At 41.4% G+C, this 26,113-nt stretch overlaps 3 protein-coding genes across 5 annotated transcripts; 1 reads left to right on the top strand and 2 right to left on the bottom strand.

Moving 5' to 3' along the window:
• Nucleotides 1-1,078: 1,078 nt before the first annotated feature.
• Nucleotides 1,079-3,093, bottom strand: tirap (toll-interleukin 1 receptor (TIR) domain containing adaptor protein). Its single transcript, XM_082503872.1, has 3 exons — nucleotides 2,890-3,093; nucleotides 2,076-2,696; nucleotides 1,079-1,511 (listed from the first exon to the last, which is right to left on the bottom strand). The coding sequence occupies exons 1-3, from the start codon at nucleotides 2,894-2,896 to the stop codon at nucleotides 1,264-1,266; spliced, it is 876 nt and encodes a 291-aa protein (XP_082359998.1). The 5' UTR covers nucleotides 2,897-3,093; the 3' UTR covers nucleotides 1,079-1,263.
• Nucleotides 3,094-10,899: 7,806 nt separating this feature from the next.
• srpra (SRP receptor subunit alpha) lies at nucleotides 10,900-17,463 on the top strand. The gene is made up of 15 exons (XM_082503123.1): nucleotides 10,900-11,004; nucleotides 11,123-11,260; nucleotides 11,559-11,642; nucleotides 11,761-11,924; nucleotides 12,811-12,971; nucleotides 13,061-13,223; nucleotides 13,547-13,697; nucleotides 13,813-13,931; nucleotides 14,020-14,132; nucleotides 14,212-14,298; nucleotides 14,760-14,932; nucleotides 15,024-15,237; nucleotides 15,408-15,571; nucleotides 15,916-16,014; nucleotides 16,166-17,463. Exons 2-15 carry the CDS (start codon nucleotides 11,138-11,140, stop codon nucleotides 16,292-16,294), a joined length of 1,944 nt encoding a protein of 647 aa, XP_082359249.1. The 5' UTR covers nucleotides 10,900-11,004; nucleotides 11,123-11,137; the 3' UTR covers nucleotides 16,295-17,463.
• Nucleotides 17,464-17,512: 49 nt separating this feature from the next.
• Nucleotides 17,513-25,784, bottom strand: fam118b (family with sequence similarity 118 member B). Of its 3 annotated transcripts, none has more exons than XM_082503124.1 (7): nucleotides 25,043-25,784; nucleotides 24,350-24,439; nucleotides 23,842-24,151; nucleotides 20,182-20,409; nucleotides 19,315-19,443; nucleotides 18,848-19,145; nucleotides 17,513-18,531 (listed from the first exon to the last, which is right to left on the bottom strand). In XM_082503124.1, the coding sequence occupies exons 2-7, from the start codon at nucleotides 24,430-24,432 to the stop codon at nucleotides 18,461-18,463; spliced, it is 1,119 nt and encodes a 372-aa protein (XP_082359250.1). In that variant the 5' UTR covers nucleotides 24,433-24,439; nucleotides 25,043-25,784; the 3' UTR covers nucleotides 17,513-18,460. The 3 variants fall into 3 exon arrangements, with proteins under 3 accessions (XP_082359250.1, XP_082359252.1, XP_082359251.1); XM_082503126.1 differs by having other exon boundaries at nucleotides 23,842-24,094; nucleotides 25,043-25,736; XM_082503125.1 differs by lacking the exon at nucleotides 25,043-25,784 and adding an exon at nucleotides 24,609-24,709.
• Nucleotides 25,785-26,113: the final 329 nt, after the last annotated feature.

Raw genomic sequence — 26,113 nt, 5'->3', positions numbered from 1 at the left:
TGGCATTCATTAGCGATCGTGATCAGACCATTTATAGGGCCACAGTTCGTTAGTTTAGCTTGCTTTTTACATTACGTATGTGAAATGTGACACGTGTTTTGTCTGACGTTAACAGCCATTCACATAACTACATCTGAATGTGTGTGTGTGTGTGTGTGTGCGTACACATGCGCATGCTCAAGGATTTGGTAACAACAAAGGCTTCATAGAACATCTGTTCCTTTTAGAGATTAGTCTCAATTTTTATGTTGCAACGTTGGCTTGGCACGAAATAGCCGATTATAAGGGATCTCTGTTTGCAGCGCTAAATGTCTGCTGTTGTTTAGGAGGTTGGGGAAGAGTGAGGAACAGAACACAGTAGTACATCTTCAGTGCAAACGATTCCTTGTAAAGGGAATATAAGCCCTGTCTGCTTTTTGGAAAAAAAAAAAAAAAACATCACACATTGTTCTCCACTTGATACTGTGAATACTTCATATTCCACGATGAGTGGACTAAACTTAATGTCAGCTATCTAAAACCTGTTGTTTGTTACTATGCTTAATGAATAGTGAAGTCTGCCAAGGAGAAGTGAAAGCTCCCTTGGAAGGACGATAGGGGTTCACAACAAATTTTCAACTTGATCAGACTTTGTTTCAACTATTTATTCATTAGTTATAGTTGGACCGGACCTGGTGCTGTCTGACACTGTCCAAGTGTCAGGAAGATACAGTCTGGACAACACACGTTCAAATACACCCATGCACTGCAATTCCAAACAAGAAACAATGGTTGGCAGGTTGGCAGAAATACTAACAGCAAAAGATGATAAGTCTAAAGAAATATTTAATTTAAAATGAAGAAAGAAGTGTGTTTTTTTTTTCCTAAAAAGGAATTACATTCCCTGTGTTATCAGTTCAAATGTCATACCACTGTCAGCAGTTTGTAATGGGTGGGTATTTCCCTTTCTCATACACAACCCACACACAGACCTCATGATATGACCCATTCATGTTTCCTCACTGGTACTCTCTATTGTTGGAATTTGCAGTAGAATACACCACCTAGTGGAAAAGACAACCTCCTCTCATTACAAAGCTGAGACTACAAACACAAACGCCTTTAATGTTTACATTTAAATATCTTGCGCACTCACACTATAGTTCACAAGCTGTGACAGGAAAATTGAATTCCCATGCTGATCATTTTTATTGTTCTGCCACATATCCAGTGTTAAAAAAGCAATAACCGCACGCTGTGATAAAAGGAACACTAAAACGGAGGTCAGTCAGTAGCTAAGTTTCTCCCTTCCTGCGTCATATTCTTTAATTGCTGCTGATGATGATCACAGGAAATGCCACTAAAGTGTTTATGGCTCTTTCGCATCACTTCCAGTGGAATAGCAGTCCCAGCAGGGCTGTGCTGGGACATCAGCTTGTCTTCTTTTGAGCTGTCTGCTCCATCTAATCCACTGCTAGAGCCACTCATCTGGAAATTATGAGTCACCTCTTTTTTAACCAGGTCCTCCAGGTCTGAAGAAAGAACAAAGGAATGTTTTTAAAGATATTATCTCACCCAGAGAACTGATTCATGCAGATGACCCTTTTATTTCTTTTCTCTTTTTTTGCTAGTTGGATATAAAAGAAGATTTACAAGTAAAGTGTTGGGTAAAACAAACATGAAGGCTTCCACAAACTTGAGCACGCTCCTGTGCATTTTTAATAAATTCATTTGAAGTTTATGAAAACGCATCAATCTTTTAGAAGCTGTAGTCAAACACTAATCAATATATATTTATGAGGAGAACATTTTTTCTAAATAATAACCTAGAAAAGGTCATCGCTGTACCTTTGATAAATGACAGAATCACTTAAGAATTGTATTTTCTATTAATTTGGATTATCTTTATCTAATATTTGATGATCTGAAACATTTAAGTATGAGAATCAGGATGAGGAGTTTATCACAGCACATCACTTTGATTTGTGATGTGTTAAATCAGTCTGTGATTCCCAGCTGATTTAAACAAATATCATTTTAAACATGGCATGACTGATCTCAGCTCGTGTTCATATCACTCTCTTCTCATTACTTACACTGGAGTACCGTCCTGTTGACAAGCGTATAGGCTTGGATGGGGTTCCTGCTCAGGTCAATGTAGTAGTAGAACTTCAGCTCCTTAGGGTACTGAGAGTGGGACAGGCTGTGAAGCAGAGGAATCATCCTATTGGACATGGGTCCCTCTGTCAGTACCTGGTGCATCATATAATTACACCAATCATCCTGAACAAAATTAGGAGTGATAAGCAGAGCTCGTAAGTGACTGTTCTCCACTGCCTGACAAAACTCGGTGCAAACTGCACCTCCTGGACAGGCGTCCCTCTGCCACAGAAAGCATCTGAGGCTGCGGGGCGAATCCTCAAGGAAGGAGACCAGGCGTGTGGCCTCTTCAATGTCACTTTGGGCGCTGCTGTGACAAACAAATAGGTCATACTTTCTTTTCCATCTCAACTCACAACTGAGAACAGTAGGCAGCTGCCGTGGTTTCGAGGGGGTCCCCCCGGGTGATGATGACAGCGACGACGAAGAGCACGATGGTAATGTAGATGAGGATGATGTTAATGCACCACTAACAGAAGACACTGAACCTTTTGTGGCTTCTTTATTGTGTTGCTTTGATAAAGATCCTCTCGATTTCAAGAGTTTCTGGAACCAACCTAAAGGAAACAAAAAGATTTTAAGGTCGATTTGTTTTTCTTTTTAAGTATAAAGATTTCCTGACATTCCACACAACTTATGAAAAATCGTGTGAATAACAGTAGATATTTTTGTCACACATGCACAAACAAATCCTCAAAAGGATTCTGATCAGATTTACACTGAAAGAAGTGACCAGAACTTTTTACTTACCGTGCATGTTGCTGAGGTCGTCATGGTTGTTCAAATCGTATCCAAAGTACTTCTGACAAATAGATATAGATAGTGATAGATAAATAGATAGTGTTGAATTCCATCGGTGGGAGCTTCTAAAAATCCAATTTCTCCACTCTTTAAAAACATCGCAACCCGAGGCTGTAGCCGAAAAGCTAACTCACACAATAGCAGCAAAGAGAAAGTCACTGATATCACCATAAAATGAGGAAGTTAGAGACTGCTGGAAGGGATGTCTCAGCATGTGCAGTCGAATTTCAAATGCAAAAACTGTCAGACTTCACTGATCACCTTATTCATCGCTGTAAACTGACATTTGTCAAAAAAAAATATTTTGCTTTTTTTTAAACAATATGATAGAAAAAACTGATCTCATAAAGAACAAAATGAAGTGGGAAGCATGAAGACAAGGTGGGAAATGTTAATAGGCCTAACCATGTCCACAAATCTATTTCTGTAATCCATGTGTTACTATGGTTTGCATTTCCAGCTTCACCATGAAGGAAGTTAATAAAACCACTGTTATATATTTAAACAAGAGGAAGTTTGGGGTGACAGTAAGCCTCAACCGCCCCCCCCCAACACACACACGTTATTTATGAAAAAAAGTCCTGTACTATGTTAATTGTGGTGGGGGGGAACCCTCATTTGGGCTTTTCCCACATTTCAGCATTTTTGAAGTGTGGGAAAATTTCAGTATAATTGGTCTATTAAAATTTGAGTAGCAGGGTCCATATGAGTGCACCAGAGGTGGGCGGGTTTCGTGCATCTGCCCGCATAGCAACCACTGCAAAATGATACCATGTACTTTTTTGCCCCTCAGAGGCATGAGCTTTCACACTTTTTTCCCTTCTGCTATGCCACCTTTTGTTACACTTTAAGGATATTGGCATTTTTGGGTTGTCTCAAGTCCCAGAACATGAATTCTCTAATCATTTAAAGTAACTGAAAAAATATGGTAATAGCTAGCCAGTAAAAACTAAAAAGAAAAAAGATTTTAAAGATTTTAAAAAGCAAAGTAACTCATCATTACACATCTATACATGTTTCAGAGTTTCAGTCAGTAAAATAGTTGCTTTGGTTTGGTTAATCTCCCCTGGAAATGGAGTTTGTAATCAGTTCTGTCTGTCTGTTAGCAGTCTAGCATCCATTATTTTCATTATTTTCATTTTTTTTTCTTTGATGGTAGATACCAATAACAGTTCCACCTGATTTAATTTTTGTTGAAATCTGGTCAAGTTCACACCTAATGTGAAAATCAGCAAAAATTTTGTATTACTCACAATTTTTCCAAATCCAGAAAATTTATCTCCACAGATAAAACTCTCTTTATTAGTTATGCACATCAGGAGATCCAGGAATCTGGAAACAGCGAAAACAGGTAAGGCCAAAAAAAAAAAGTAGTGTGATGGACTGAATCACAAGTGTTGGTATCTCACAAACACCCACACTGATAGATAGAAGAGATAAAGAATAAGGAGAAGAAAGACAGATAAAAAGGATGAGCCAGCACTATCTTGTCTATTTAGTATTTTTACTACACTGTGTTAAACTGGGAAATGGGTGAAGGTTTAATTTCTATCGCCATCAACAGCATATAATTTCCTAGGCCCTAGAACCTGTAGAGAAACAGTTTTCTTGTATATTTACAGTACAGTTTGTAGTACTACATGTATGCACATAGGAAACATACAGACCAATCACGTGCATTGTAACTCATCACACATGAAGCTACTCAGCCAATCATTTAGTTTCTTCAGTGCAACCCTGCGAACACGTGTGTGTGCAAACAGAGAAGTCTGAGAGGAGATGAAACGCAGAAGTCCAAAGACAAAAGTAAAAGCAACAGAGAGAGAAAAGCGGTCGGTAAAAGCTGTTCTTAATAATTCTTGATGTGACTGAGGATAAAGAAGATGAAGAAACTTCTCTTTCCCTTTTTAAATGAAACATTTTTTATGACAAAAGCTCATTTATTTTAATTTTGAATGTAAAAGAACATTGTTCAATTTTATTATTATTCTATTATTATAGAATTCTCGAGTTCATGGTGAAATAATAAGCATAGTGCAAAGTATTATTTAACTGAATGTTTTTTCTTTTATTTGAGAGCCTGTTGTTTGACTACATACAGACACTGATACAACTATTAGGCTACCTCAATATATATTATATTGAATTATGTGTTACTTTGTAATAACCGAAAATATTATAAAACAATAATACTTCTAGACCTTAATTTGAGGACTTTTTCTTTAATTGGACTTAGATTAGCTTAGATTTTAATTGTCCTGTCTTCGGCCTATATTATTACTATCAAATAACACAATTATTTACCTGAAATTTCTCTTTAGGTAGTAGCTTATACTGAGTACTCAGGGAACTGTAGGGGAATTTTTGCTGGTTAACTTAACCCAGCTGTTTCCTCTTGGTGGTTTCATATTTACTTTTTTTGTTTCTCTTTTTGTCGTATGTCTGCTTGTCTGTACCATCAGTTGTTCATATATATATATATATATATATATATATATATATATATATATATATATATATATATATATAAGAGAAGAGCACCACCAAGGCTGGAGACGGAGCAATACTGGAAGAGCATATGGGAGAAGGATGCAACCCATAACGGCAATGCTCAGTGGCTAGAGGATCTGAGGGCAGACCACAGCGACCTCCCTGAACAGGGTCCAGTAACCATCACAGTGGCAGATATCCAAGAAAGGGTCTCCAGTATGAAGAGTTGGACAGCACCAGGGCCCGACATGGTTCACGCCTACTGGCTGAAGAAGCTAACTGCACTCCACGAGCGTCTGGCAGCACAAATGAACCAGCTGCTAGTTAACGAGATACACCCGGAATGGCTAACTGAAGGCCGGACGGTCCTGATCCCCAAGGAACCCAAGAAGGGACCGGTCCCCTCCAACTACCGACCAATAACCTGCCTCAGTACTACATGGAAGCTCCTGTCAGGCATCATATCGGCTAAGATGAACAGGCACATGGGTCAATACATGAGCGGGACACAGAAAGGAATTGGCAAGAATACCAGAGGCGCAAAACACCAGCTACTGGTAGACAGAACAATCAGCCGAGACTGCAAGACCAGACTGACCAACCTGTGCACTGCCTGGATTGATTACAAGAAGGCCTATGACTCAATGCCCCACAGCTGGATACTGGAATGCCTAGAATTGTACAAGATCAATGGGACCCTAAGAGCCTTCATCAGGAACTCAATGGGGATGTGGCGTACAACACTAGAGGCCAACTCCAAGCCCATAGCACAAGTCACCATCAAGTGCGGGATCTACCAAGGAGATGCTCTGTCCCCACTGCTGTTCTGCATAGGCCTGAACCCCCTCAGTGAGATCATTAACAAGACTGGCTACGGATACCGACTACGGAACGGAGCAGTTGTCAGCCACCTCCTGTACATGGATGACATCAAGCTGTATGCCAAGAGTGAACGAGACATCGATTCACTGATCCACACTACCAGGCTATACAGCAATGACATTGGAATGTCGTTCGGACTGGAGAAGTGTAGTCGGATGGTAACAAAGAGAGGGAAGGTAGTCAGAACTGAGGGGATTGAACTACCAGAAGGCAACATTGCAGACATAGAGGACAGTTACAAGTACTTGGGGATCCCGCAGGCGAATGGGAACCATGAAGAGGCCGCTAGAAAAGCTGCAACCACCAAGTACCTGCAGAGGGTCAGGCAAGTCCTGAGGAGTCAGCTGAATGGTAAGAACAAGATCCGGGCCATCAACACGTACGCCCTGCCCGTGATCAGGTACCCTGCTGGGGTAATAGGCTGGCCAAAGGAGGAGATAGAAGCCACTGACATAAAGACAAGAAAGCTCCTTACCATGCATGGAGGGTTTCACCCCAAGTCCAGCACCCTGAGGCTGTACGCTAAGCGGAAGGAAGGGGGCCGGGGACTGGTGAGTGTCAGCACCACAGTCCAGGATGAGACAACGAACATCCAAGAATACATTGGGAAGATGGCCCCAACTGACCGAGTGCTCAGTGAATACCTCAGGCAGCAGAAACCCAAGAAAGAGGAGGGAGACGAGGAACCAGCATGGAAGGACAGGCCCCTGCACGGTATGTACCACCGGCAGATAGAGGAGGTGGCTGATATCCAGAAATCCTACCAGTGGCTGGACAAAGCTGGACTGAAAGACAGCACAGAGGCACTAATCATGGCAGCACAAGAACAAGCTCTGAGCACAAGATCCATAGAGGCTGGGGTCTATCACACCAGGCAAGACCCCAGGTGCAGGCTGTGTAAAGATGCCCCAGAGACAATCCAGCACATAACAGCAGGGTGCAAGATGCTAGCAGGCAAGGCATACATGGAACGCCATAACCAAGTGGCCGGCATAGTGTACAGGAACATCTGTGCCGAGTATAACCTGGAAGTCCCGAGGTCAAAATGGGAGATGCCCCCAAGGGTGGTGGAGAATGACCGAGCTAAGATCCTGTGGGACTTCCAGATACAGACGGACAAAATGGTGGTGGCTAACCAACCGGACATAGTGGTGGTAGACAAACAGAAGAAGACGGCCGTAGTGATCGATGTAGCGGTTCCGAATGACAGCAATATCAGGAAGAAGGAACACGAGAAGCTGGAGAAATACCAAGGGCTCAGAGAAGAGCTCGAGAGGATGTGGAGGGTGAAGGTAACGGTGGTCCCCGTGGTAATCGGAGCACTAGGTGCGGTGACTCCCAAGATAGGCGAGTGGCTCCAGCAGATCCCGGGAACAACATCGGAGATCTCTGTCCAGAAGAGCGCAGTCCTGGGAACAGCTAAGATACTGCGCAGGACCCTCAAGCTCCCAGGCCTCTGGTAGAGGACCCGAGCTTGAAGGATAAACCGCCCGCAGGGGCGTGCTGGGTGTTTTATATATTAGGGGTGCAACGATATTCGTATCGATATTGAACCGTTCGATACAGTGCTTTCGGTACGCATATGTATCGAACAATACAACATTTGTAATTTATTTTATCAACTTTCCTTCTGACGATGCTGTCTGTGTGGAGCGCTCAGTGAATCTGTGTTCGACTACTCCGCCTAGGCTGCACTGTGGAGCGCAGATCCACTGAGCGCTCAACACAGACAGCATAGTCAGAAGGAAGAGCACAGGGCAAGCTAGCGAGACAGAAGTTAAGCTCTCCTTGCAACAGGCAAATTGACCCTCATTCAGATCTGGCGTTTGGAATTATTTTGGTTTTCATGTGACGTATGACCCTGAAGGTAAGCGAGTCATGGACTAAAGTAAAACAGTATGTTGGATGTGCCATGCAATGCTCAATTACATTGGTGGGAACTAGTGTGTTAGCGCAGTTAGCTCGTTAACGTGTTGGCCGTCTAGCCCCATGCACGGAGCGATCGGCGGTAGCTCGTTAACGGAGATTTGCCGTGTTGTGGCGTTAAGGTCATTTCAACGAGATTAACCTGAAAGCACTAGCGGGAACACAACGAATATGACTGCACATTTACGCTGACATCATCGTAGTGCAAAGACAAGTGGAAGCAGACAAAAAAAAAGCAAGCATGCTACTAACTTTAGCCGAGTCATTTAGACAGCTGTTAGCACATGATTCTCCTTATGCTGCTGAGAATATAGCCCAGAAGAAGCGGATAGTATAGCTTTTATTTTGGAAAGAGACATTTCTCTGTAATAAACTCTCTTTTCCAAAGATGAGTGATTCCTCAGATACAGGGCTTGCAATATCGCTAGCCCGACGTCCCGGAGCTAGCGATTTTTTCAGTCGGGCTACCAAAATCTATCTCTGCCCTGCCCGTCGGGCTATTGTAGGAAGGAAAAATATATGTCAATGCTTTTGCATTCTTTCAGAAATGTAGCTGGGTAATTATGTCATTGGCATCGGTGAGCCACTGTCAATATGTGACATATTGAAGTCGCGTTTGAATTTGCGCTTGTTTTTTTGCTTTCACTTTGCAATTGTGTGAACTGTGTATAGAGAGCGACAGCACTGATCTGTGAGTGATGATAATTTGTGCACCAATTCCTCTGACATCGTCTTATTAATCGTTAGCTTACTATGCAAACTATGCAAATCGAATTTCCCAGAGGAACCCACCCGAGGGATTAATAAAGTTCTATCTAATCTAAAAAACATGACAAGTGAAATCTCCCGCCGCAAGCTTAAACATGTGAGAGGTTGATCGTGCAGAGAATCGCTGAGCTTATGTGAGTGCATGTGTAAAAGCATTTCAGTTCTGCTGAGCCAAATAAGACAGGTCAGGGTGAAGAAGTGACAGCCAAAGAAAAGCTTACCACAAAACGGAGAAGTTATGACAAATCAGACTATAAGGCAAAAAGAAAGTGCAGCTTTATGGTTTCATGGACAAAATAATTTCTGTGGCTGCAATATGACGAGCTAAATAACCAGGGCTGCACATAAGTGGTCCGCAGGTGCGCATTCGCTGTCAAAATAAAAAACACGCACAAGGGTTAGGGTTAAATTTAAAAACTGTACTTTTGAGTTAAAATATATATTTATAATTTTAATAAATGACAAATTAAAAAGGCATGAACATTTTTTTTGTATCGAAAAAACATCGAACCGTGACACCAAAGTATCGAACCGAACCGTGAATTTTGTGTATCGTTGCACCCCTAATATATATATATATATATATATATATATATATATATATATATATATATATAGAGAGAGAGAGAGAGAGAGAGAGAGAGAGAGAGACATGCAGATGTCACAGCTTGTCACTCTTTTTCACCCTATAGGCAGGGATTAGACCAATTATACGGGGATCTCTGTCCAGAAGAGCGCAGTCCTAGGAACAGCTAAGATACTGCGCAGGACCCTCAAGCTCCCAGGCCTCTGATAGAGGACCTGAGCTTGAAGGGGGTGAGCAGGGAATTTTTATATATATATATATATATATATATATATATATATATATATATATATATATATGCTTGTTTTTATTACATTTTTAATAAATGGCAGGTTGGTTCATCTGCCTCCATTTCAGCTCTTACCTCCACTATCTCTGTATATGTCCAAACTACCTCAGCCTAGCTTTTTTTCACATTGTCTCCAAAGCTTCCAGCCTGAGCTGTTCCTCTGATGAACTCATTTCTAATCCTGTCCGCCCTGGTCACGCCCAATGAAAGTCTTAACATCAACTTTTTGTCAGTACCCCCATCTCCAAACCATACATCATAGCAGGTCTCACTTCCAATTTACAAACCTTTACTTTTCTCGCTTGCTGAAATCCTCTTGCCACAAATCTCCACTGACACTTGTCTCCACCCATTCCACATTTCCTGTACTTTTCTTGACCTCTCTTATGCACTGTCTGTTGTTTTAGATGGTTGACCCCAGGAATTAGAACTCATCTGCCTTCAGTATCTATTCCTACAGCTTCACAGTTACACTCGCCTCATTCTCATTCGGACATGTAATCTGTCTTGCTTCTACTGGCTTTCATTCCACTTTGCTCCAGAGAACATCCCCCCAGATACATAAGAGATGGGTGGATCGCTGGTATTATACCAGTGCTGTCGTTGGTATGGGATTGACGCTAGTGTTATGTTGTTTGTAACCTCTAAGTTTAGTATATAACCCACTTAATTGCTTTAGATAAATTATATTTTGGGAATGAAAAAATATATCTCAACGTGTCCTTTTTATTATTATTATTATTATTATTATCATTATTATTATGATAAAAATCACATTAATGAATAAATCATGTATTAATTTATTCATTAATGTATTTATTTAGTTATTTTTATAGCCTATAACACATTTAAACAACAGAAGTTGACCTAAAGAGACAGGCCCAATACAAATTATTTTTACAGGTAACTGGTAAAAATATTGGCATTGGTACTGGTAAAATAGACAGGAAAACACTACCGGTTCATTGAAATGAACACTGCGCAAGCGCAAACCTCAGCAAAAAAAAAAATGCCGGAAGTCAACATCACTTCCTGATCGTGCCTCTGACGTGTCTAAAACAGTTTTTTCACTGGTAGTGGGTTTCACTCCTGGGGCATTTATTATCAGTTTAAGTATTATCCGGTAAGAGTTCGTGTTCTGAATGGCAGGCAGGAGCCGTTAAAACGACACTGTATTTTATAAACCCAGGGCTCTCTTTCGCTTTTATCCACATATCTGTCTGTGTTTTTATTTAAACCAGGTACGTGCTTAGAAGATGCTAGACTTCTTCACCATCTTCAGCAAAGGGGGGATAGTGTTGTGGTGTTTTCAGGGAGCCGGTGTCACTGAATCCTTCACGGGGCCGGTCAACGCTTTGATCCGCTCGGTGATCCTTCAGGTGAGCCTCACGGCTAGCTGCTTGTGGCTGTTGTCTTTTTATCCAGCTCTCTGTAACAAGGGGCCAGCTAATGCTAGCACTAGCGGGTAGCTCATGCTAGCACTAGCTTATGGCGTAGCGATCAACTAAATAAGCTTCTTCTGGGCTGTGTGCCCCCCCGCATACCACTCATTCATATATAAGTTTAATATTTCCTGTGCTATAGTGACGTAATTTAGGTGGTTGAAAACACACACAGCGATAGCTGCAGTAGCAAAAGCTCCCGTTTACATGCTGTTGATGTTCTTTTTTTTTTCAGGAGCGAAGTGGGAACAGTTCGTTTAGTCATGGGGGCTTGAGTCTTAAATACAAGCTCGACAACGAGTTTGAGTTGATTTTTGTGGTAAGTCGTTCATATAAGTATTGAATGAATTAAAAAAAAATCAGGTGGGGATAGGTGTTTGTGTTTTATATGTGTTTATGATCATTACCTTTTTCTCGTTTCACCTGTGCATCTCTAGGTGGGTTTTCAAAAGATCCTGACGCTGACATATGTGGACAAGTTTATAAATGACGTACAGCTTCGCTTTAGGGATCGCTATAAGAATGAGCTGGAGCAGAAGGGAGCTTTAAAGCTGCTCAACAACAGCTTTGAGTTTGAGAATGACTTCAAAGTGCTTCTCAGGTAAAGAAACAAAATAATTTCCATAATAAACACTTAGGTACCAAACAACACACAGGCCAATGTCTGTAGGTAGGCATGGAAATGTGCAAATAATGTTATTAGTAATATAAAGCCAATTCATTCATTGTCTTCCGGTAATCCAAATTCAGATTGTGGTGGCAGCAGGGTAAGCAGGGCATTCCAGATGTGATTCTTCCCAGCCACACTTTTCAGTTCTTGGGCGATTGCACAAGATATAAATCTCTCCAGCGGGTTCTGAGTCTACCTTAGAGTCTCCTTCCATGCCCAGAAAACCACCAAAGGGAGGCGCCCAGGCGAGATCCTAACCAGATGCCTGAATCATCTCAGCAGCTTTTAACATGCAGGAGCAGCAGCAGCTCTACTCTGAGACCCCTGCAGATGTCACAGCTTGTCACTCTTTTTCACCCTATAGGCAGGGATTATACTTTCCACAAGTCTGCTAGAGTTCGCTTGGGTCCCACTGACACAGTTTTCGTCATCAGATGGCTAACATGAGGGTCCACTTGGACGTTTGCGTACTTGCCCGCGTTACTGCTGAGGCTGCATCAAACTATCTGCCCAACTTGCACTCTATCTTTCCATCCCTCATAAATACTTGAACTCCTTTGCTTTATGTTTGGGAACATAAAGCCAATTCAAATTTTATTTTAGCAGCAATCAAACTCAAGTCTGTCTTGATAATGGCCAAAATATGTTTGTAAATATTTGTTTTACATGCCACATAAGAAATATGATCAAAAAGCTGTGAGATTTAATAGTTTTGTTGTATGTTTGTTTTATTAACTTAGAAAAAGTGAAAGATGCATCCCTGACAGTTTCTTTTTGTTATTACCTATGTTGACATATATTAATTGTTTATCAAAAGTGTGGCGGAGGAGAGCAGTAAAGCTCGAGGCCCTGCCGGGATGCGGACCTTTGAGCAATCTGGGAAATCTCAAAAAACTGTGAAGTCAATGATTGAGACAAAGGGTGGGGACAAAGGCAAGGAACAGGGTGGCAAGAAGAATAAAAATGCCAAAAAGGAGGGTAAGTGCTCTCTTTCGGTTATAAAAAGCAAACTCTAAATGGGTAAGGGTAACGTGATTTCAAACTCAGTTCACTCTAATCCTTTCCAGCTCCTGCAGCTCAGCCTGCCAAAGGGGATCAAGACAAGGCCTCAGCCTCTGGCCAGAAGATGGTGGAGAATGGTAACCAGAGCCTGACTGCTGAGGAGATCTTGCAAAAGAACAGAGAGGAATTCTTCCGTAAGCACAGGCCAGGAGCTTCTGAAAAACCCAGGTAAAGCAGCTGATACTTCCATGTAAAAGAGAGAGCAGGCCAAGAGCGATGTGTGTTTTAAAGACACATCTTGATGTCATTATCAATCTGTCCTGAATCCCAAGTTTATTATTTTTAATTGTTTCCTTATTATTTAAAATTCATTCATTTTTCTTTTCCCCAAAACTTATATTAAGTGTTACTTGTGTGTGTGACTGTCTGCTGTGTTGTGTTAGAGCCATGGTTTGATGATGATAATTGATTATTTTCTTTCCTCCTCGTGTGCAAAGCATGTTGAGACACTCATTTTTTTTTTTTTTTTTATTCTGATCTCGTTCTCACAGTAAGTCGCCAAAGCCTCAGAAGCCAAAGGGGAAACAAAATCGTGTTTGGAACAATGGAGGCAGCAGCACCAGGGATCTGGACTACAGCGACAAGAATGGAAATGGTTCTCCAAATGGTGCCGAACAGAACCTGGAAGCACAATTTGATCCGGTATTTAGTGGTCTTTAATCTAACCACCTAGATCCCTAAGACATCTGCAGTTAGATTAATGTGATTAAAATAAGTGACGAGATGCCACATACTTAGTTCCTCGTTTGTTTTTCAGGAAATGCAGCCAGCCTCCATGAAGGGAGACTTGCTGTCTGTGGAATACGAGTCCAGTGATGAAGAGGAGATGGAGGAAGAGGATGAGGAAGTGGTCATCAGAGAAACAAGCAAGCCAAGGTATGAAATATTAGTTTTAGAGTATCAGGAATAACATTTTTAATGTTGTCTAAACTATAATTTGTGCATTTCTTTCTTTCGTTTTCAGTTCCAAAAAGGGTGGAGGTTTGTTTGGGATGCTGAAGGGCCTGGTGGGCTCCAAGAGTTTAACCCGGGAGGATATGGAACCAGTGTTGGAGAAGATGAAGGACCACCTGATCGGTATGAAGTCAGCTGCAGAAGGCATGATAGCCTGGTATTCGTTGTCTGGTATTCATTGTCCTCCTTTCTGATCACACAGCAAAGAATGTAGCAGCCGACATTGCCTCCCAGCTGTGTGACTCTGTAGCCAAAAAACTGGAGGGCAAAGTCATGGGCACATTCACCAGTAAGTACACATTATATACATAGCAAAGTATTGATTTGTAATTTATAGTATGGTTTAAGGATCATGTTTATATTCCTTCTTCCTCTGAGTGCACCAGTCCGCATGCTGGGAAGAGTAATAAAATTACAGTAATCCATTTTAAACATGAAGTGTATGTCAGAGCCTCTCATACTGATAAGTAAAGTCAATTAACTGCAACTCTTGTTGTTAAAAAAATAACTCTGATGATATGAATGCTGTAACAGTATGACCCCCTTGACTTGATTCACATACTTGGCCTTAACTGGCAATTCCAACTTATTCATTTCTTTTATTCATTGTAATTATGAATTGTGGTACTATGTTACTTTATGGTGTAATTATATTAAATACACTACATCTGTAAATGATGTTGTGCACTAGCACATATGGGTAACGCCGTGTGTGTGTGTGTGTGTGTGTGTGTGTGTGTGTGTGTCTAGCTGTGGCCTCAACAGTAAAGCAGGCCCTGCAAGACTCACTGGTGCAGATCCTGCAACCCAAGCGAAGAGTGGATATTCTGAGAGATGTCATGGAAGCACAGAGCCAGCGAAGACCTTTTGTCATCACATTTTGTGGTGTCAATGGAGTGGGAAAGTCCACCAACCTGGCAAAGGTGAATTGACATTGAAATTTTTCTGCTTGTTGGTAATTTGAGTAATTTACCGTGTCCTTGTAAAGGTAAACTTTCCTTTCCCTTGGTCTAGATCTCCTTCTGGCTGATAGAGAATGGTTTCACTGTGCTGATCGCAGCCTGTGACACATTTCGTGCTGGTGCCGTGGAGCAACTCCGCACTCACCAGCGCCGCCTGAACTCTCTGCATCCCCCCGAGAAGCACGGTGGACGACCTGTAGTCCAGCTTTATGAGAAAGGTTACGGGAAGGATGCTGCTGGAATTGCTATGGAGGCCATTGCCTATGGTAAAAAAAAAACAAAAATCTACTGTGGCATTAGTAAGGGGTTGCTGGTTGATGCCACACAGCACAGTGTGTTGTACCTTAGCTGTAAAGAAGGGATGTGGCACTTTTAATATTAGCATTGCACCCATTTCAGTATCACTTGTTCACCTTTCCACTTTTGATCCCTGTAGCCCGCAACCAGGCGTTTGATGTGGTGCTGGTGGACACTGCTGGACGTATGCAGGACAACGCCCCCCTAATGACAGCGCTGGCCAAGCTTATAGCAGTCAACATGCCTGACCTAGTGCTGTTTGTTGGGGAGGCTCTGGTGGGCAACGAGGCAGTTGATCAGCTGGTAAGATCACTCAGAAAGTTGAAATATTTTTTTTGTACATATAAGATGTAATAATTAGTTCATTTTCAATTTGAAGTAATACAACAGTTAGTTCATATCTGTATGAGTCATGCGATCAGCTGCTAGAGCTTTCAGTCAGTGTCTAACGCTACTAAAAAAGAACTTGGTTAGGTTAAAAAAAAATTCTATGTATTCAATTGTCCAGCAGAGGGCAGTGCTATTGCATTAAGCTGCTGTTTTGTTACACCCCTGCCTCTAGACAGCATTAGGTTGGAGATTTACATGTGAACTCTTTCCTCAGCAGTTTGTACCTGAACAACTCTGCTTTTGCTTCATGTCCATAGGTGAAGTTTAATCAGGCTCTGGCAGACCACTCCATGTCTGACAAGCCTCGCCTCATTGATGGAATTGTTCTCACCAAGTTTGACACTATTGATGACAAGGTATTTTATTCTGATCACTTTACCATTGGGGCCATCTCATTTCTGTGATTTAGAGAATATTTGAATGCAGTTTGGTAATTAGTTTGCAGCTGCTTTCTGCCTTGTGAATAATTTGCATTATTTCTCATTCGTCATCCTTCCTTCTATACAGGTTGGTGCTGCCATCTCCATGACTTACATCACAGGCCAGCCTATTGTGTTTGTGGGCACGGGGCAGACCTACAATGACCTGCGCAGCCTCAACGCCCGTGCTGTGGTCAGCGCCCTGATGAAGGCTTAAGTTGGCCGCATGTTCTTCTGGTTTATTCATCATTGCAGAGAAGCCTTTGCCACACTGCCACAAGATGTTCCAGCCCCGCTATAGCCCACGTTTCCATGCTGCTGCCCTGCGCCCCCTGCTTTTGGAATCAAATGAATGAACTAAATGTCTCACGCAGGATGTTATTCTTCCAGTAAAAGGACAAGTGTGCATTTGAAAAGACAGAACGTGTTGCATCAAAGCCAGAGGAGCCTCCCTTTGTATTATTTTTAAACATTTGGGCCAAATTTAGAAAGTACCTCAGATCAGCTTGTGTTCCGAAACGGTGAAGTCTCATTCAAATGATATAATTGCTGACTGGACCTAGGCTGTGCTATCGGTTTACTGGTTTACACAGTAAAAGCTTGGAAAAGAAAAAAGCTCCCTACCTGGCATTTGTCAGTCAGATTTCTTTCATCTAAATGAGGTCGGGTAGTGCGTGTTTGCTGGATGTGACATTTCAGCAGCTGCCTGTGCCTGAGGAAAGGTTAGTGACCACAGTGCCTGTCTGTCTCCTGTCTTCTCAGTTAACACTTCAATAATGTGGATACTTACCCACTAATTTCATGGCTTTGCAGAAGAAGAAGAAGCAGCCCCACTAGTCTAGTGGGGAAGACAGTTTATGATTTACAATAGGGTGGGTGTGAATACCAGCACTTATCAGGTTAGATGTTTTTTTGTGTTCAACAAGAAGAAAATCACGGCATAGAAAAATCAAGGTCGACAGGGCAGTGCATCAAGATTTCCTGAGCAAATTAACAGTTATGATCTAAAAGTCATCTCCCAGAGTTCCTCACCTATATAACACACAGTTAATTCATTGCCATTACAACATGAAGACTTTGATTCCCCAGTTTATAGTGGATGAAAAGCAGAAATCCATTTGTAAGTTTAGGTTTTTCTTGTTCTTACAGGTGTCCATAGATGTCAGACTACACTTCTTAGTGGTCAATTAAAGTTCTGTGGCCCTTTGACTTATTTCCCCCTCTGATTCATTCATCATTTGTAAGAGAAAATTGAAGTTTTAAACATTTCGGCCCCCCTTTAAAATGCGGTAGTGCAATATGAGAACTATAAAGAAAATTTGAGATAATTTATGAGAATGTAAAAGTTTCTAAATAAAGCTGCTATATGCTATGACAGCCTCTAAAGTGGCGCTCGTTGTACTTTGTGTTAGAGATGCATGTACGAAAGGACAGATGGAATACCAAAAGCTTTATTTTGAAAATGGTGCTTATTATTATAAATACTACATCAGAAAACACATGCAAGTATTAAAAGTACAAAAAGGGGCTTTTAAAGAACTATTTTTTTTTCTTTATTTTTAGCACAAGAGTGGCAAAGAGGTTGCTACTGCCGGGAACCGCTCTGATATGAAAACATCTGAATGTACGTTTTTACGACAGTCGTTACAGTAACTCGTCCCTTTCCCCACCAAGCAGTGTGCAAATCAAGTTTTCCAGGTTGTGGGATGAGCGTGACTGATTCAATCTATTCACACAAGACTTAAAATCGAGAGCAGGGGTTGTGCGTTAAGCTCAATGCGTATTTACTGTATGTTGAAAATTCAGCATAACAGCATGTTTAACTACTGTGGATTCACATGTAGTGTTTCTGTCGAACTGAAAGGGGAACATCCCATTCAGTTACCCGGATGCTTCCCACAAAGTGGATGTTCCAGCAACATTTAAATCCAGTATAGTAGGGGATGCCAGGCAAACTTTTTTCCCTTTTAGTTAAAAACGGAATGAGAAGGGAATCTGAAAAATAATGATGTAATTAAGGTTCCCCATAGATTCCTAAATGTATTCAACAAAATCAGACTTGATCTGTGAGTAAAGCTGTGGAAGAAAATGCATCTGTCAAGAGTATGGGGTTGAAAAGAAGTGGAAGGAATTGTCTGAAAAGCTTAAAAAAAAGTCAAAGAACATCTACTGAAATGATGCCACTGACAATTGTTAATACTGCCACACCAGTTTGTGGAAAAAAATACCAGTATTTTTTTTTTTTTTTTTTGTAACTAAAATTCAAGACAGACTTGGATTTTCTACCAGCATACAGTCAGAAAACAGTTCTGAACAGGACGTTTAGTCTGAAAATGTCTTTAGCGAGAGGCCGCAGCTCCGAGCCAAAGAGACGAGTTCAGTCTTAACCTTGAAGGAGGCTTTTCTGTGTGTTAATACCGATCTGCTGTTCCTCTCCGTTCTGCGACGGGGATCCTGCGGATACACATTGAAAAGAGACAACGTGCAAAGAGTAAGCAAGTAAAATTTTATTTGTATAGCACCTTTCTAGATAAAAAGATCCCAAAGTGCTTCACAAAGAGCCCACATTTATGATAGATTTTTGATAGATACTGACAAAGAAAGAACATCCATGACCTCTTTCCTGTCCTTATTTCTCATCTTGTGATAAACTGAAAGCTCTTTTATAGAGCCCCAGTGCTAAAATAATAAAAAAATTTGTAAATGTGATGGCCCCTTTAATGCAGATCATTCAAAGGCAGGCTAATGTGTTCCAATTCATTCTGCTTACCCCAGCCATTGGTGGACACGTCACGGTTGCAGATCTCATTGGCCAGCCTCTCAAAGTACTCAGGCAGGTCAGCGTACTCGTCTCCATAGGAGATGACCTTGATGCCCTTGTCAAGCATGTTGTCGCGCAGCTTCTTGAACTCTCCCACATCCTCTCGCCGCACGAGCATGAAGTGCTCGAGGTCCGACTTGTGTTTAACCGCCTCCAAGAACAGAGCCTGGAAGGTTGTGTCGTCTACTGTGCGGCCGCAGCCCAGAAAGACAAAGGATTTGGTCTCGTACAACTTCTGAATCTCACGCTGCAAAAAACACCCAGTGATAAAGCTGTATTATTTCATTCACAGGAGAACCTTTCAAATAAACTAGTGCACGTCCAGAGGAAAATTGTAAATCATTAAGATGTACACATATAAATGTTTACATCTTAAGCCAAAAAGGGGGCAGAAAGCAGTGAACGTTAGTGCCTACCATAACCTCAGTGTTCCTCAATACATTCTGATAGCCAGCAGGGTGCAGTACGATACCACTGGGGTTGGTGTAAACACCGTGGATATGCAGAACACTTAACCTCCGTTTCTCCTGAGCCCACTCCAGCACCTAGACACACAAGCACACACGAGTGCACACTTAACAGTCCATTGCACAAAATCCTGTTCTGGCTGGGAATGGAGCGCAATCACTGAGCAGCAGTGAGAGGATATTCGCCCTGATGGAGATGAGGCATAAATACCAGGACTGAGAGGCAAAGTAACGGGTCTCTCAGAAATCTCTGCTCACTCTGGCAAACTTGTGTTCTCTTTAAGAAACCACTCAGCTAAGTTTAAATGTGCTGGGACATAAATGATGGGCAGCTGAGAATTTGCAGAAAACTTATTTGGTACTTAAAAGAAACGTTTTGTACTAGAAAAACATGTGCTTCCTCTTCAGCCCACTTTAAAGCCAAAAATCAAATATTGTTCAATGATTAAAAATGGAAGTTAAACTTTCCTCCACCTGCCTGACAGAAAGGGCTCTTTCAGGTCAAAAGCCTCGTTTATTTTTTCTCCTAAACCGGCCAACGGGGAACTTCAGTGGAAGCCGGTGTCATAAATGTAACCAGAGCACAAGACAGTGCTCGGGGCAAAGTTTAAGCAAGATTTCAATTTGTCATTTATTTTGTCTGAATTTTAGGGAGTCATACCTACAAACCTTCCAAAGTGCTCGTGGTATCACATGATGTTGGGGACCTTTGCCCTCATTTGAGAAAAAAAAAAAAAAGACAAAAAAACCCCAAACAGCTGACGGCATCTATTGCAGCAAGAAAGATCAATCAATCACATTTCAAGTAATATTTACCTTCTTCTCATCTGTCAGGTCCAAAGACTCCAGCTTGGTGCCCTGATGGGCTGCATAAATTTCCAGCAGGTTGTCGAAGTTGGTAGTGAGAACGAGTGCGCCGCTCTCCATTAACTGCAGCACTGACCGCAGTAAGTGTTTCCCTGCGTGCTCCATCTTACACTCCAAATCATCAAACACTTCGTACAGGCAGTCCTTGAAGAACGTGGACCTTACATTACCTGTTCTCTGTTTAAAAAGAAAGAAAAAGGAAAAGCACGTTGTTATTAGTGGATAGTTTTTTGCCCAGTTGGGGCTTTTACTTCAAGATGTAGTAGGTTTGGAGACCTGTGTCTAGTTGCAACTGCTAAATGAGCATTTTAGACCAAACTTGAGCGCACCTTACTAATGCAGCCATGTGATTCAGGCATAACAAAGGATTTAAACTTGTCGTTAAAATGCCTCTCCTTGGCACAGCCCTTCACGATAATTTAAGTGAAACTTAGGTGGCGCCGAAGAATGAAATAGCTGGAAAAAACTGTCTAAGGCACATTCACTTACTTCTTCTAGTAACTAATAGACTTCGCTTAAGTCTATTTAGAGATTACAGACTATGACTTAAACCTCATCCTCACCTGGTGAAGCTTTTAGTTTAAAAAAAAAAAAAAAAAAAAGGTGGAGGTGGGGGAACTGGGCTGCTAAGAATAGCTAAAAGACAATTCAGAAATGCACTGACCACTGTGATCCTAGGACAAGGAAATACTCCGCGGACTCTCACAGATTACAGCTCTAATGGGCTAAACAGCAGGAGTCCTTTCCACAGGAAGAAACTCATTATCCACATCCAGCGTCTACAGCACCCATCCTGACCGCCGTGTCCTTGGCCTGTCTCTGGTCAGGACTTACGTAATAACCAACTAAAGCACTCGAGACCAACTCTGTCTTGTAATTCTAATCCTAATTTTTTATAATGCACTTAGCAGCTTTACAAACAAAAACACTCACACTTTAATTTTTCAGGAGCACAGTAAGAGAGAGTTCAGTGGAAAAATTTTTTTTTACAAAATACTATGATTTGTTTTAAGTAGTCATTGCAATACAAATTGAAGATTAAACATCTCAGATTATGGTCTAAACAACTATCAAGATTACACGTCTTCCCTGAATTGAGCCAAACCTTTGGTCAGCACACTTGTAATTAGCCTCTTCACTGCCAAGGGTTTCAGGCCTAGACAGTCTCTTTAGGTTTTAACTTTGGATTACCCCCATTACAGACCGCAGCCACCCTACGAATACACAAATCCATGAAAGTGGGTTAAACTGTCTCTGTCTTATGTTATTGGAGGTCTCTGACACTATTACACAGCTGCTGAGTTCTGTCTAAAGCACTGTACAGCAGTTGCTCTGTTAGCCCAGAGCAGAGTAAAACTACAGTGTACATCTACCTAGCTCTAGTGCTAGCATGTGTGCTTCTCTTCACCAAGAGAAGTATTTGCACATAGGTTTTTGTGAATTAAATGCCTATAGGCATTTAACACTCATACAGACTATACATTACTGTGTGCTTGCACTAGACTTTAACTCTGCTTGAATGTGAAATCTGGGCTGTGGGGGTGGGAGTGGGGGACTGCTGGTTCACATTATTCTATGCTTGTTTTTTTTCCTCAGCATGTTAGACCCGGCTGTGTCTGTGGCCAACGGGAGTGGGCTGGTGTCTGCACGACTGTGGATTGAAATAAACACGATGGATAAAGCCATAAAAGCGCTGTTTGTTCCCTTTGTTACAACAGGCTGAGGGCTGAAACAAAGCGTGTTTTATCAATGTCAAAGGTGCGATGAAACATGACTAACACAGGAGGCAAACGGTATTAAGTCTTCCATCTGCCAGCCCAGCTCCAGAGCAGACTGGTTCAATAGTAAGAGAACTGAGTCACATGTAAATCTATCAATCTAGCAAACTAATGAGTCCAGCGAGCCGTGGTTTGGTTAAAAAAATAAATAAACTAAACATTGTTTTCTCACCTGCAGCCTCACACAGCCTGTGGGAAAAAATGATAGCAATGCGCTGCATTTAGACACATGGCACAGTAACCGTCTTCAAAAACACACAAGAGGGCTCAGGATCTGACTGTAAATGTTTTGTGTTCTTCTACACATAGTACACGCTGGCGGTTACACACAAATGTCAGGTTTATACGGTTGAATAATTTAGAATAATGTGACTCTACTTTGGATAAATCCTGAGCTCCAGCTGAGTCTCAGTCCTCCTCAAACAGATGAATTCACCTTTATCTTCAGCCTCCTCTCCTTTATCTTAACTGCCACACCCTTTTCAGAGATAAACACATATAGAACATGCACTTAGACTGTGTCATTTTTGTCAGGACATCACTGCATTCTGGCAGTACCACACCTCTTCTGTGCAGTGTGTCACTGAGCCTGTGAAAGCTCGTAAGGTTACTGTTATGATTAGGTGGTCAGGTAAAGGGAATTCCTGACAGCTTGGGTAACCTTGATTGGCTCATCATAACATTTCAGGTGTTATTAACCTATGATATTTACCTTTGATGTTTTACATATCTCAAAATATTATGCTTTCATCAGTCATCACTGTAAAGGGTAAATGGACTGATTCTTTTCTACTCAAAGCAATTTTGAAAGGAAAATACTTCCCACTCAACAGGTCAGGGAAGATCTTGTCACATTTTTTTTAATTTGTAGCCTTGCTAGCAAAATATTTTTTTACAAGGGCGACCGGTCTGGGCTGCTGGAAGTTCAGTTTAACATTCAGGCTCTTACTAAGAAGCAGTTGCATTATGTGCAGAATGTGGTTTGATATTGAGCTGTTAAACTAAGAAAGACTTTCAATGAAGAAAGTGTGGTTTGCTCCAAAACATAAATGGTGTGTGGAGTGTGACAGATGTGCAAGACACCCATGTTATACTGGAGATACTGCAGCAGCATTTCTGAATCTTATTTATATGCTTTTATCTTTATCCTACTCTCTTTTTGTATATAACATATATAATGTTTGTATTTAGAAATGATTGTAAGCTGTGGGGTTTTTTCCCTTTTAAACAGCATATTAGCTTGTTGCAGATACATTTGTATCCTTTACTCTCTACCTTCCCGTCACCTGTGAGATTTCCTTTATTCTAACGTGGCATATACCCCTCTAGTATTAATCCAGAAGTTTCATATATCAAGTCAAACTTCTGCTTTCATTTCTGCATTCTGACACAGAAGTTATTACTAACATTAAAAACGGGAACAAATCAAAAGTCAAAATAAAAAAAACATGGATGCACTTCCAAACTGGCACTACTTAACTAAACATTTTAAAAGTCAAAACTGTTCCAATATAAAGCACCTGGAGGCAGTGAACATAGCTTGTTCTATTACATATGCAAATAATTTCAAAATGACTGAATAAATGTTTGCCTGTATTGACTTTTGTGGGGTTTTTAAAAAAAAACAACAATCCACATTAAACCTTATGTTATAGGCTATAGAGGTTTTAACCTCTTATGATCTCTTATGTCAAGCCACAGAAGCTGAAACAAAATGTCTCCAGCTGGGGAAAGCACACTAAGCTGCCAGTCTGTCTAACATGTGTTAGTGTGCATGCAACAGGGAGGTGTAGGAAAGAAAGCCGAAGAGGAAAGGCTCAAGCAGGCTTACCGGGGAAAGTTTCTGAATGAGGTCATGGGCCACATGCACCAAATTCTTGTCTTCCTGCATGTGCTTCTGGAACCGCCGATTTTCCTCTTCCTCCAGTAGGTCAAAGTCATTGGCTGCATCGAGCAAGGCCTGGATGAGGCCCTTCCAGGAGCGGAGAGCAGGGACCTGAGGGGCCACTGCAGAGCTTACCCCCGTACCAATCACCAGGACAAGCTCGGGGGCTCGCTTAGTCTTCAGACTGGGCAGCAGTTTCCTTTGGGGTAGGCAGAGATTGAGTGACGATGGTTCCCAAGATGGTACTTCCCAAATCCTTCCGACAGCATGAAGGTTAAACAAACTATTTTCAAGCCCACTAACATGCAGTCGGACACTAAACCATACCTTTTATGTAGGGCCCGCAAAAATTAGGAACTCAAAAAAAAGAAAAGAAAAGATTTTAATCAGCCCTGTTGATGAATTAGTTATAGTCATAGCGTGCAGCTGGCTCTAAAGCAGCATCTGAGCTTACCTGGGCTTTTTAGCATTGGAGTCTGCATCCTGAGAATCCACTGCAGGCCGCTTCTCAGTTTTCACTGCTACAACAGAGGCCATTCAGCTCCTGTAATGAAAACATGATCAATTAAGAGCCTCTGTGCAGTATGTTTAGGGAGTGACTAGTTAACCAAGCAAAACACAACAAAACAAGTCTGGACCCTAAATGGGAGTGGTGTGTGAAGCTTTCTGAAGAATCTAATTACACTGAATCCTACCAGAGCAGTAGAAAATACCTGTCAAAAAAGGGGGGAGGTATGTCAATCAATGTAGCCTGCCTTTGTTCTTGTTCCGCATGTCCCTGTTCTGCTCTGCAAACAGTAAATTACTTATTCATTTCCTCCTGCAAGCACACCTTACCTCAAACCTTCAGTAAAGCTACTGTACCTGGAAAGTAGGAGTATGACATAAGCTAGTCATTAACTAGATAACAAGAACATGTAACTTGTTCTCTTTTTATAACTCCAGCTTTAATTCAAAGCTCCACCGGTTCAATATCAAACCATGAGTAATTAGTAGTAATTACTAATTAACCTATGGCAGTTCGTCATGACAACATTAATTTCTGAAGACACAACTTCGGTGACATTACATACAATCGATTACGTGTTACGGCGTCATTTAACAGCTAATGCTACGGTACATTGTTCAGTATTGATAGCTTACTCACCTTGGTACCGGTATGGTAATGCCCACTGTTTACTTCGGTTAAAGTGGAAATCCTCTTAATGCGAACCAGGCGAAAGTTAGTCCTTTGTAAAGTGAAATAGCTCGGAAACTGATCTGAATTCGAAGCTTTTAGGTTTTCAGTGGTGTTTAAGCCAACCCGGTAAAGTTACAGTATAGACAGTGTCTTTTACTAAACAACCTAAAAATGTAACGAACTGGCGACGTCAGTTAGCTACAGTTAAAACGTTAACTTCCCTGATGTTCTGAGCCGAGTTACCTTCTAGGTGTTTTTAAAATCCTGATTTAGCCTCCTGTTTACTTGTCATGATGATTGTAGAGCATTTAAATCCGCTATCCGATATAAACCAGTCCTTCTAGATAAAACTTATGTCACTTATTCTTCGGAGCAGCGCAAACAGCACAAACGTTACCGGCTCACACCGCTTTTCTACACATTGTCACTCTCTTAACTTCAGCGGTACCGTTGAAGTCGCCGCCTGCTGAGAAGTGCACCGGGTCATATGATGCCTTCATGTGCTGAGCGAATGGCTCCGCAGTCTTTATTGATGCGAGGCACACAGATCAACTCACGCATCGTTGTAGCTATCGGCTAAACGTGTCGAAAAAAGCACCCAGTCTACAGAGGTGTTGAGTTTTTTCTTTTTTTTTAAATGCAAGATAGGTGAGGCTCTACTTTGTTTCAAACCAAAGATTAGGGCAATTTCATTTTTTAAATATACTATGCTTTGATAGTTATATCGACACGGTAATGTACAAATAGATTTCTGACCTCCACGGCAGCCCAGGTATAGTAACAAGTTTTATTTAAGGAAAAAAAACCAACAAATGGACCTGCTTTAAAATTCAAACCCACAAAGGGGAGATTTACAAAGAGCATTTGAAAGCAGCAGATTTTCTGAGCTTTTCTTCCCGTGTTACGTCCAGCTAGGCAAGACGTCTCTGTACTCTATACAGATGTTATAGAGAATCTCGAGTTAATACTAAGAAATAATTTCTATTGATTTATTTATTTGTGCAGATTTTACCTTTTAGGGACAATAAAGCATGTGAA

This window comes from Aulonocara stuartgranti (assembly GCF_965226115.1).
Source record: "Aulonocara stuartgranti genome assembly, chromosome: 14".
Classification (NCBI taxonomy): domain Eukaryota; kingdom Metazoa; phylum Chordata; class Actinopteri; order Cichliformes; family Cichlidae; genus Aulonocara; species Aulonocara stuartgranti.
The sequence above is the reverse complement of the archived record's forward strand: the minus strand, read 5'-3'. Positions and strand labels throughout refer to the sequence as shown.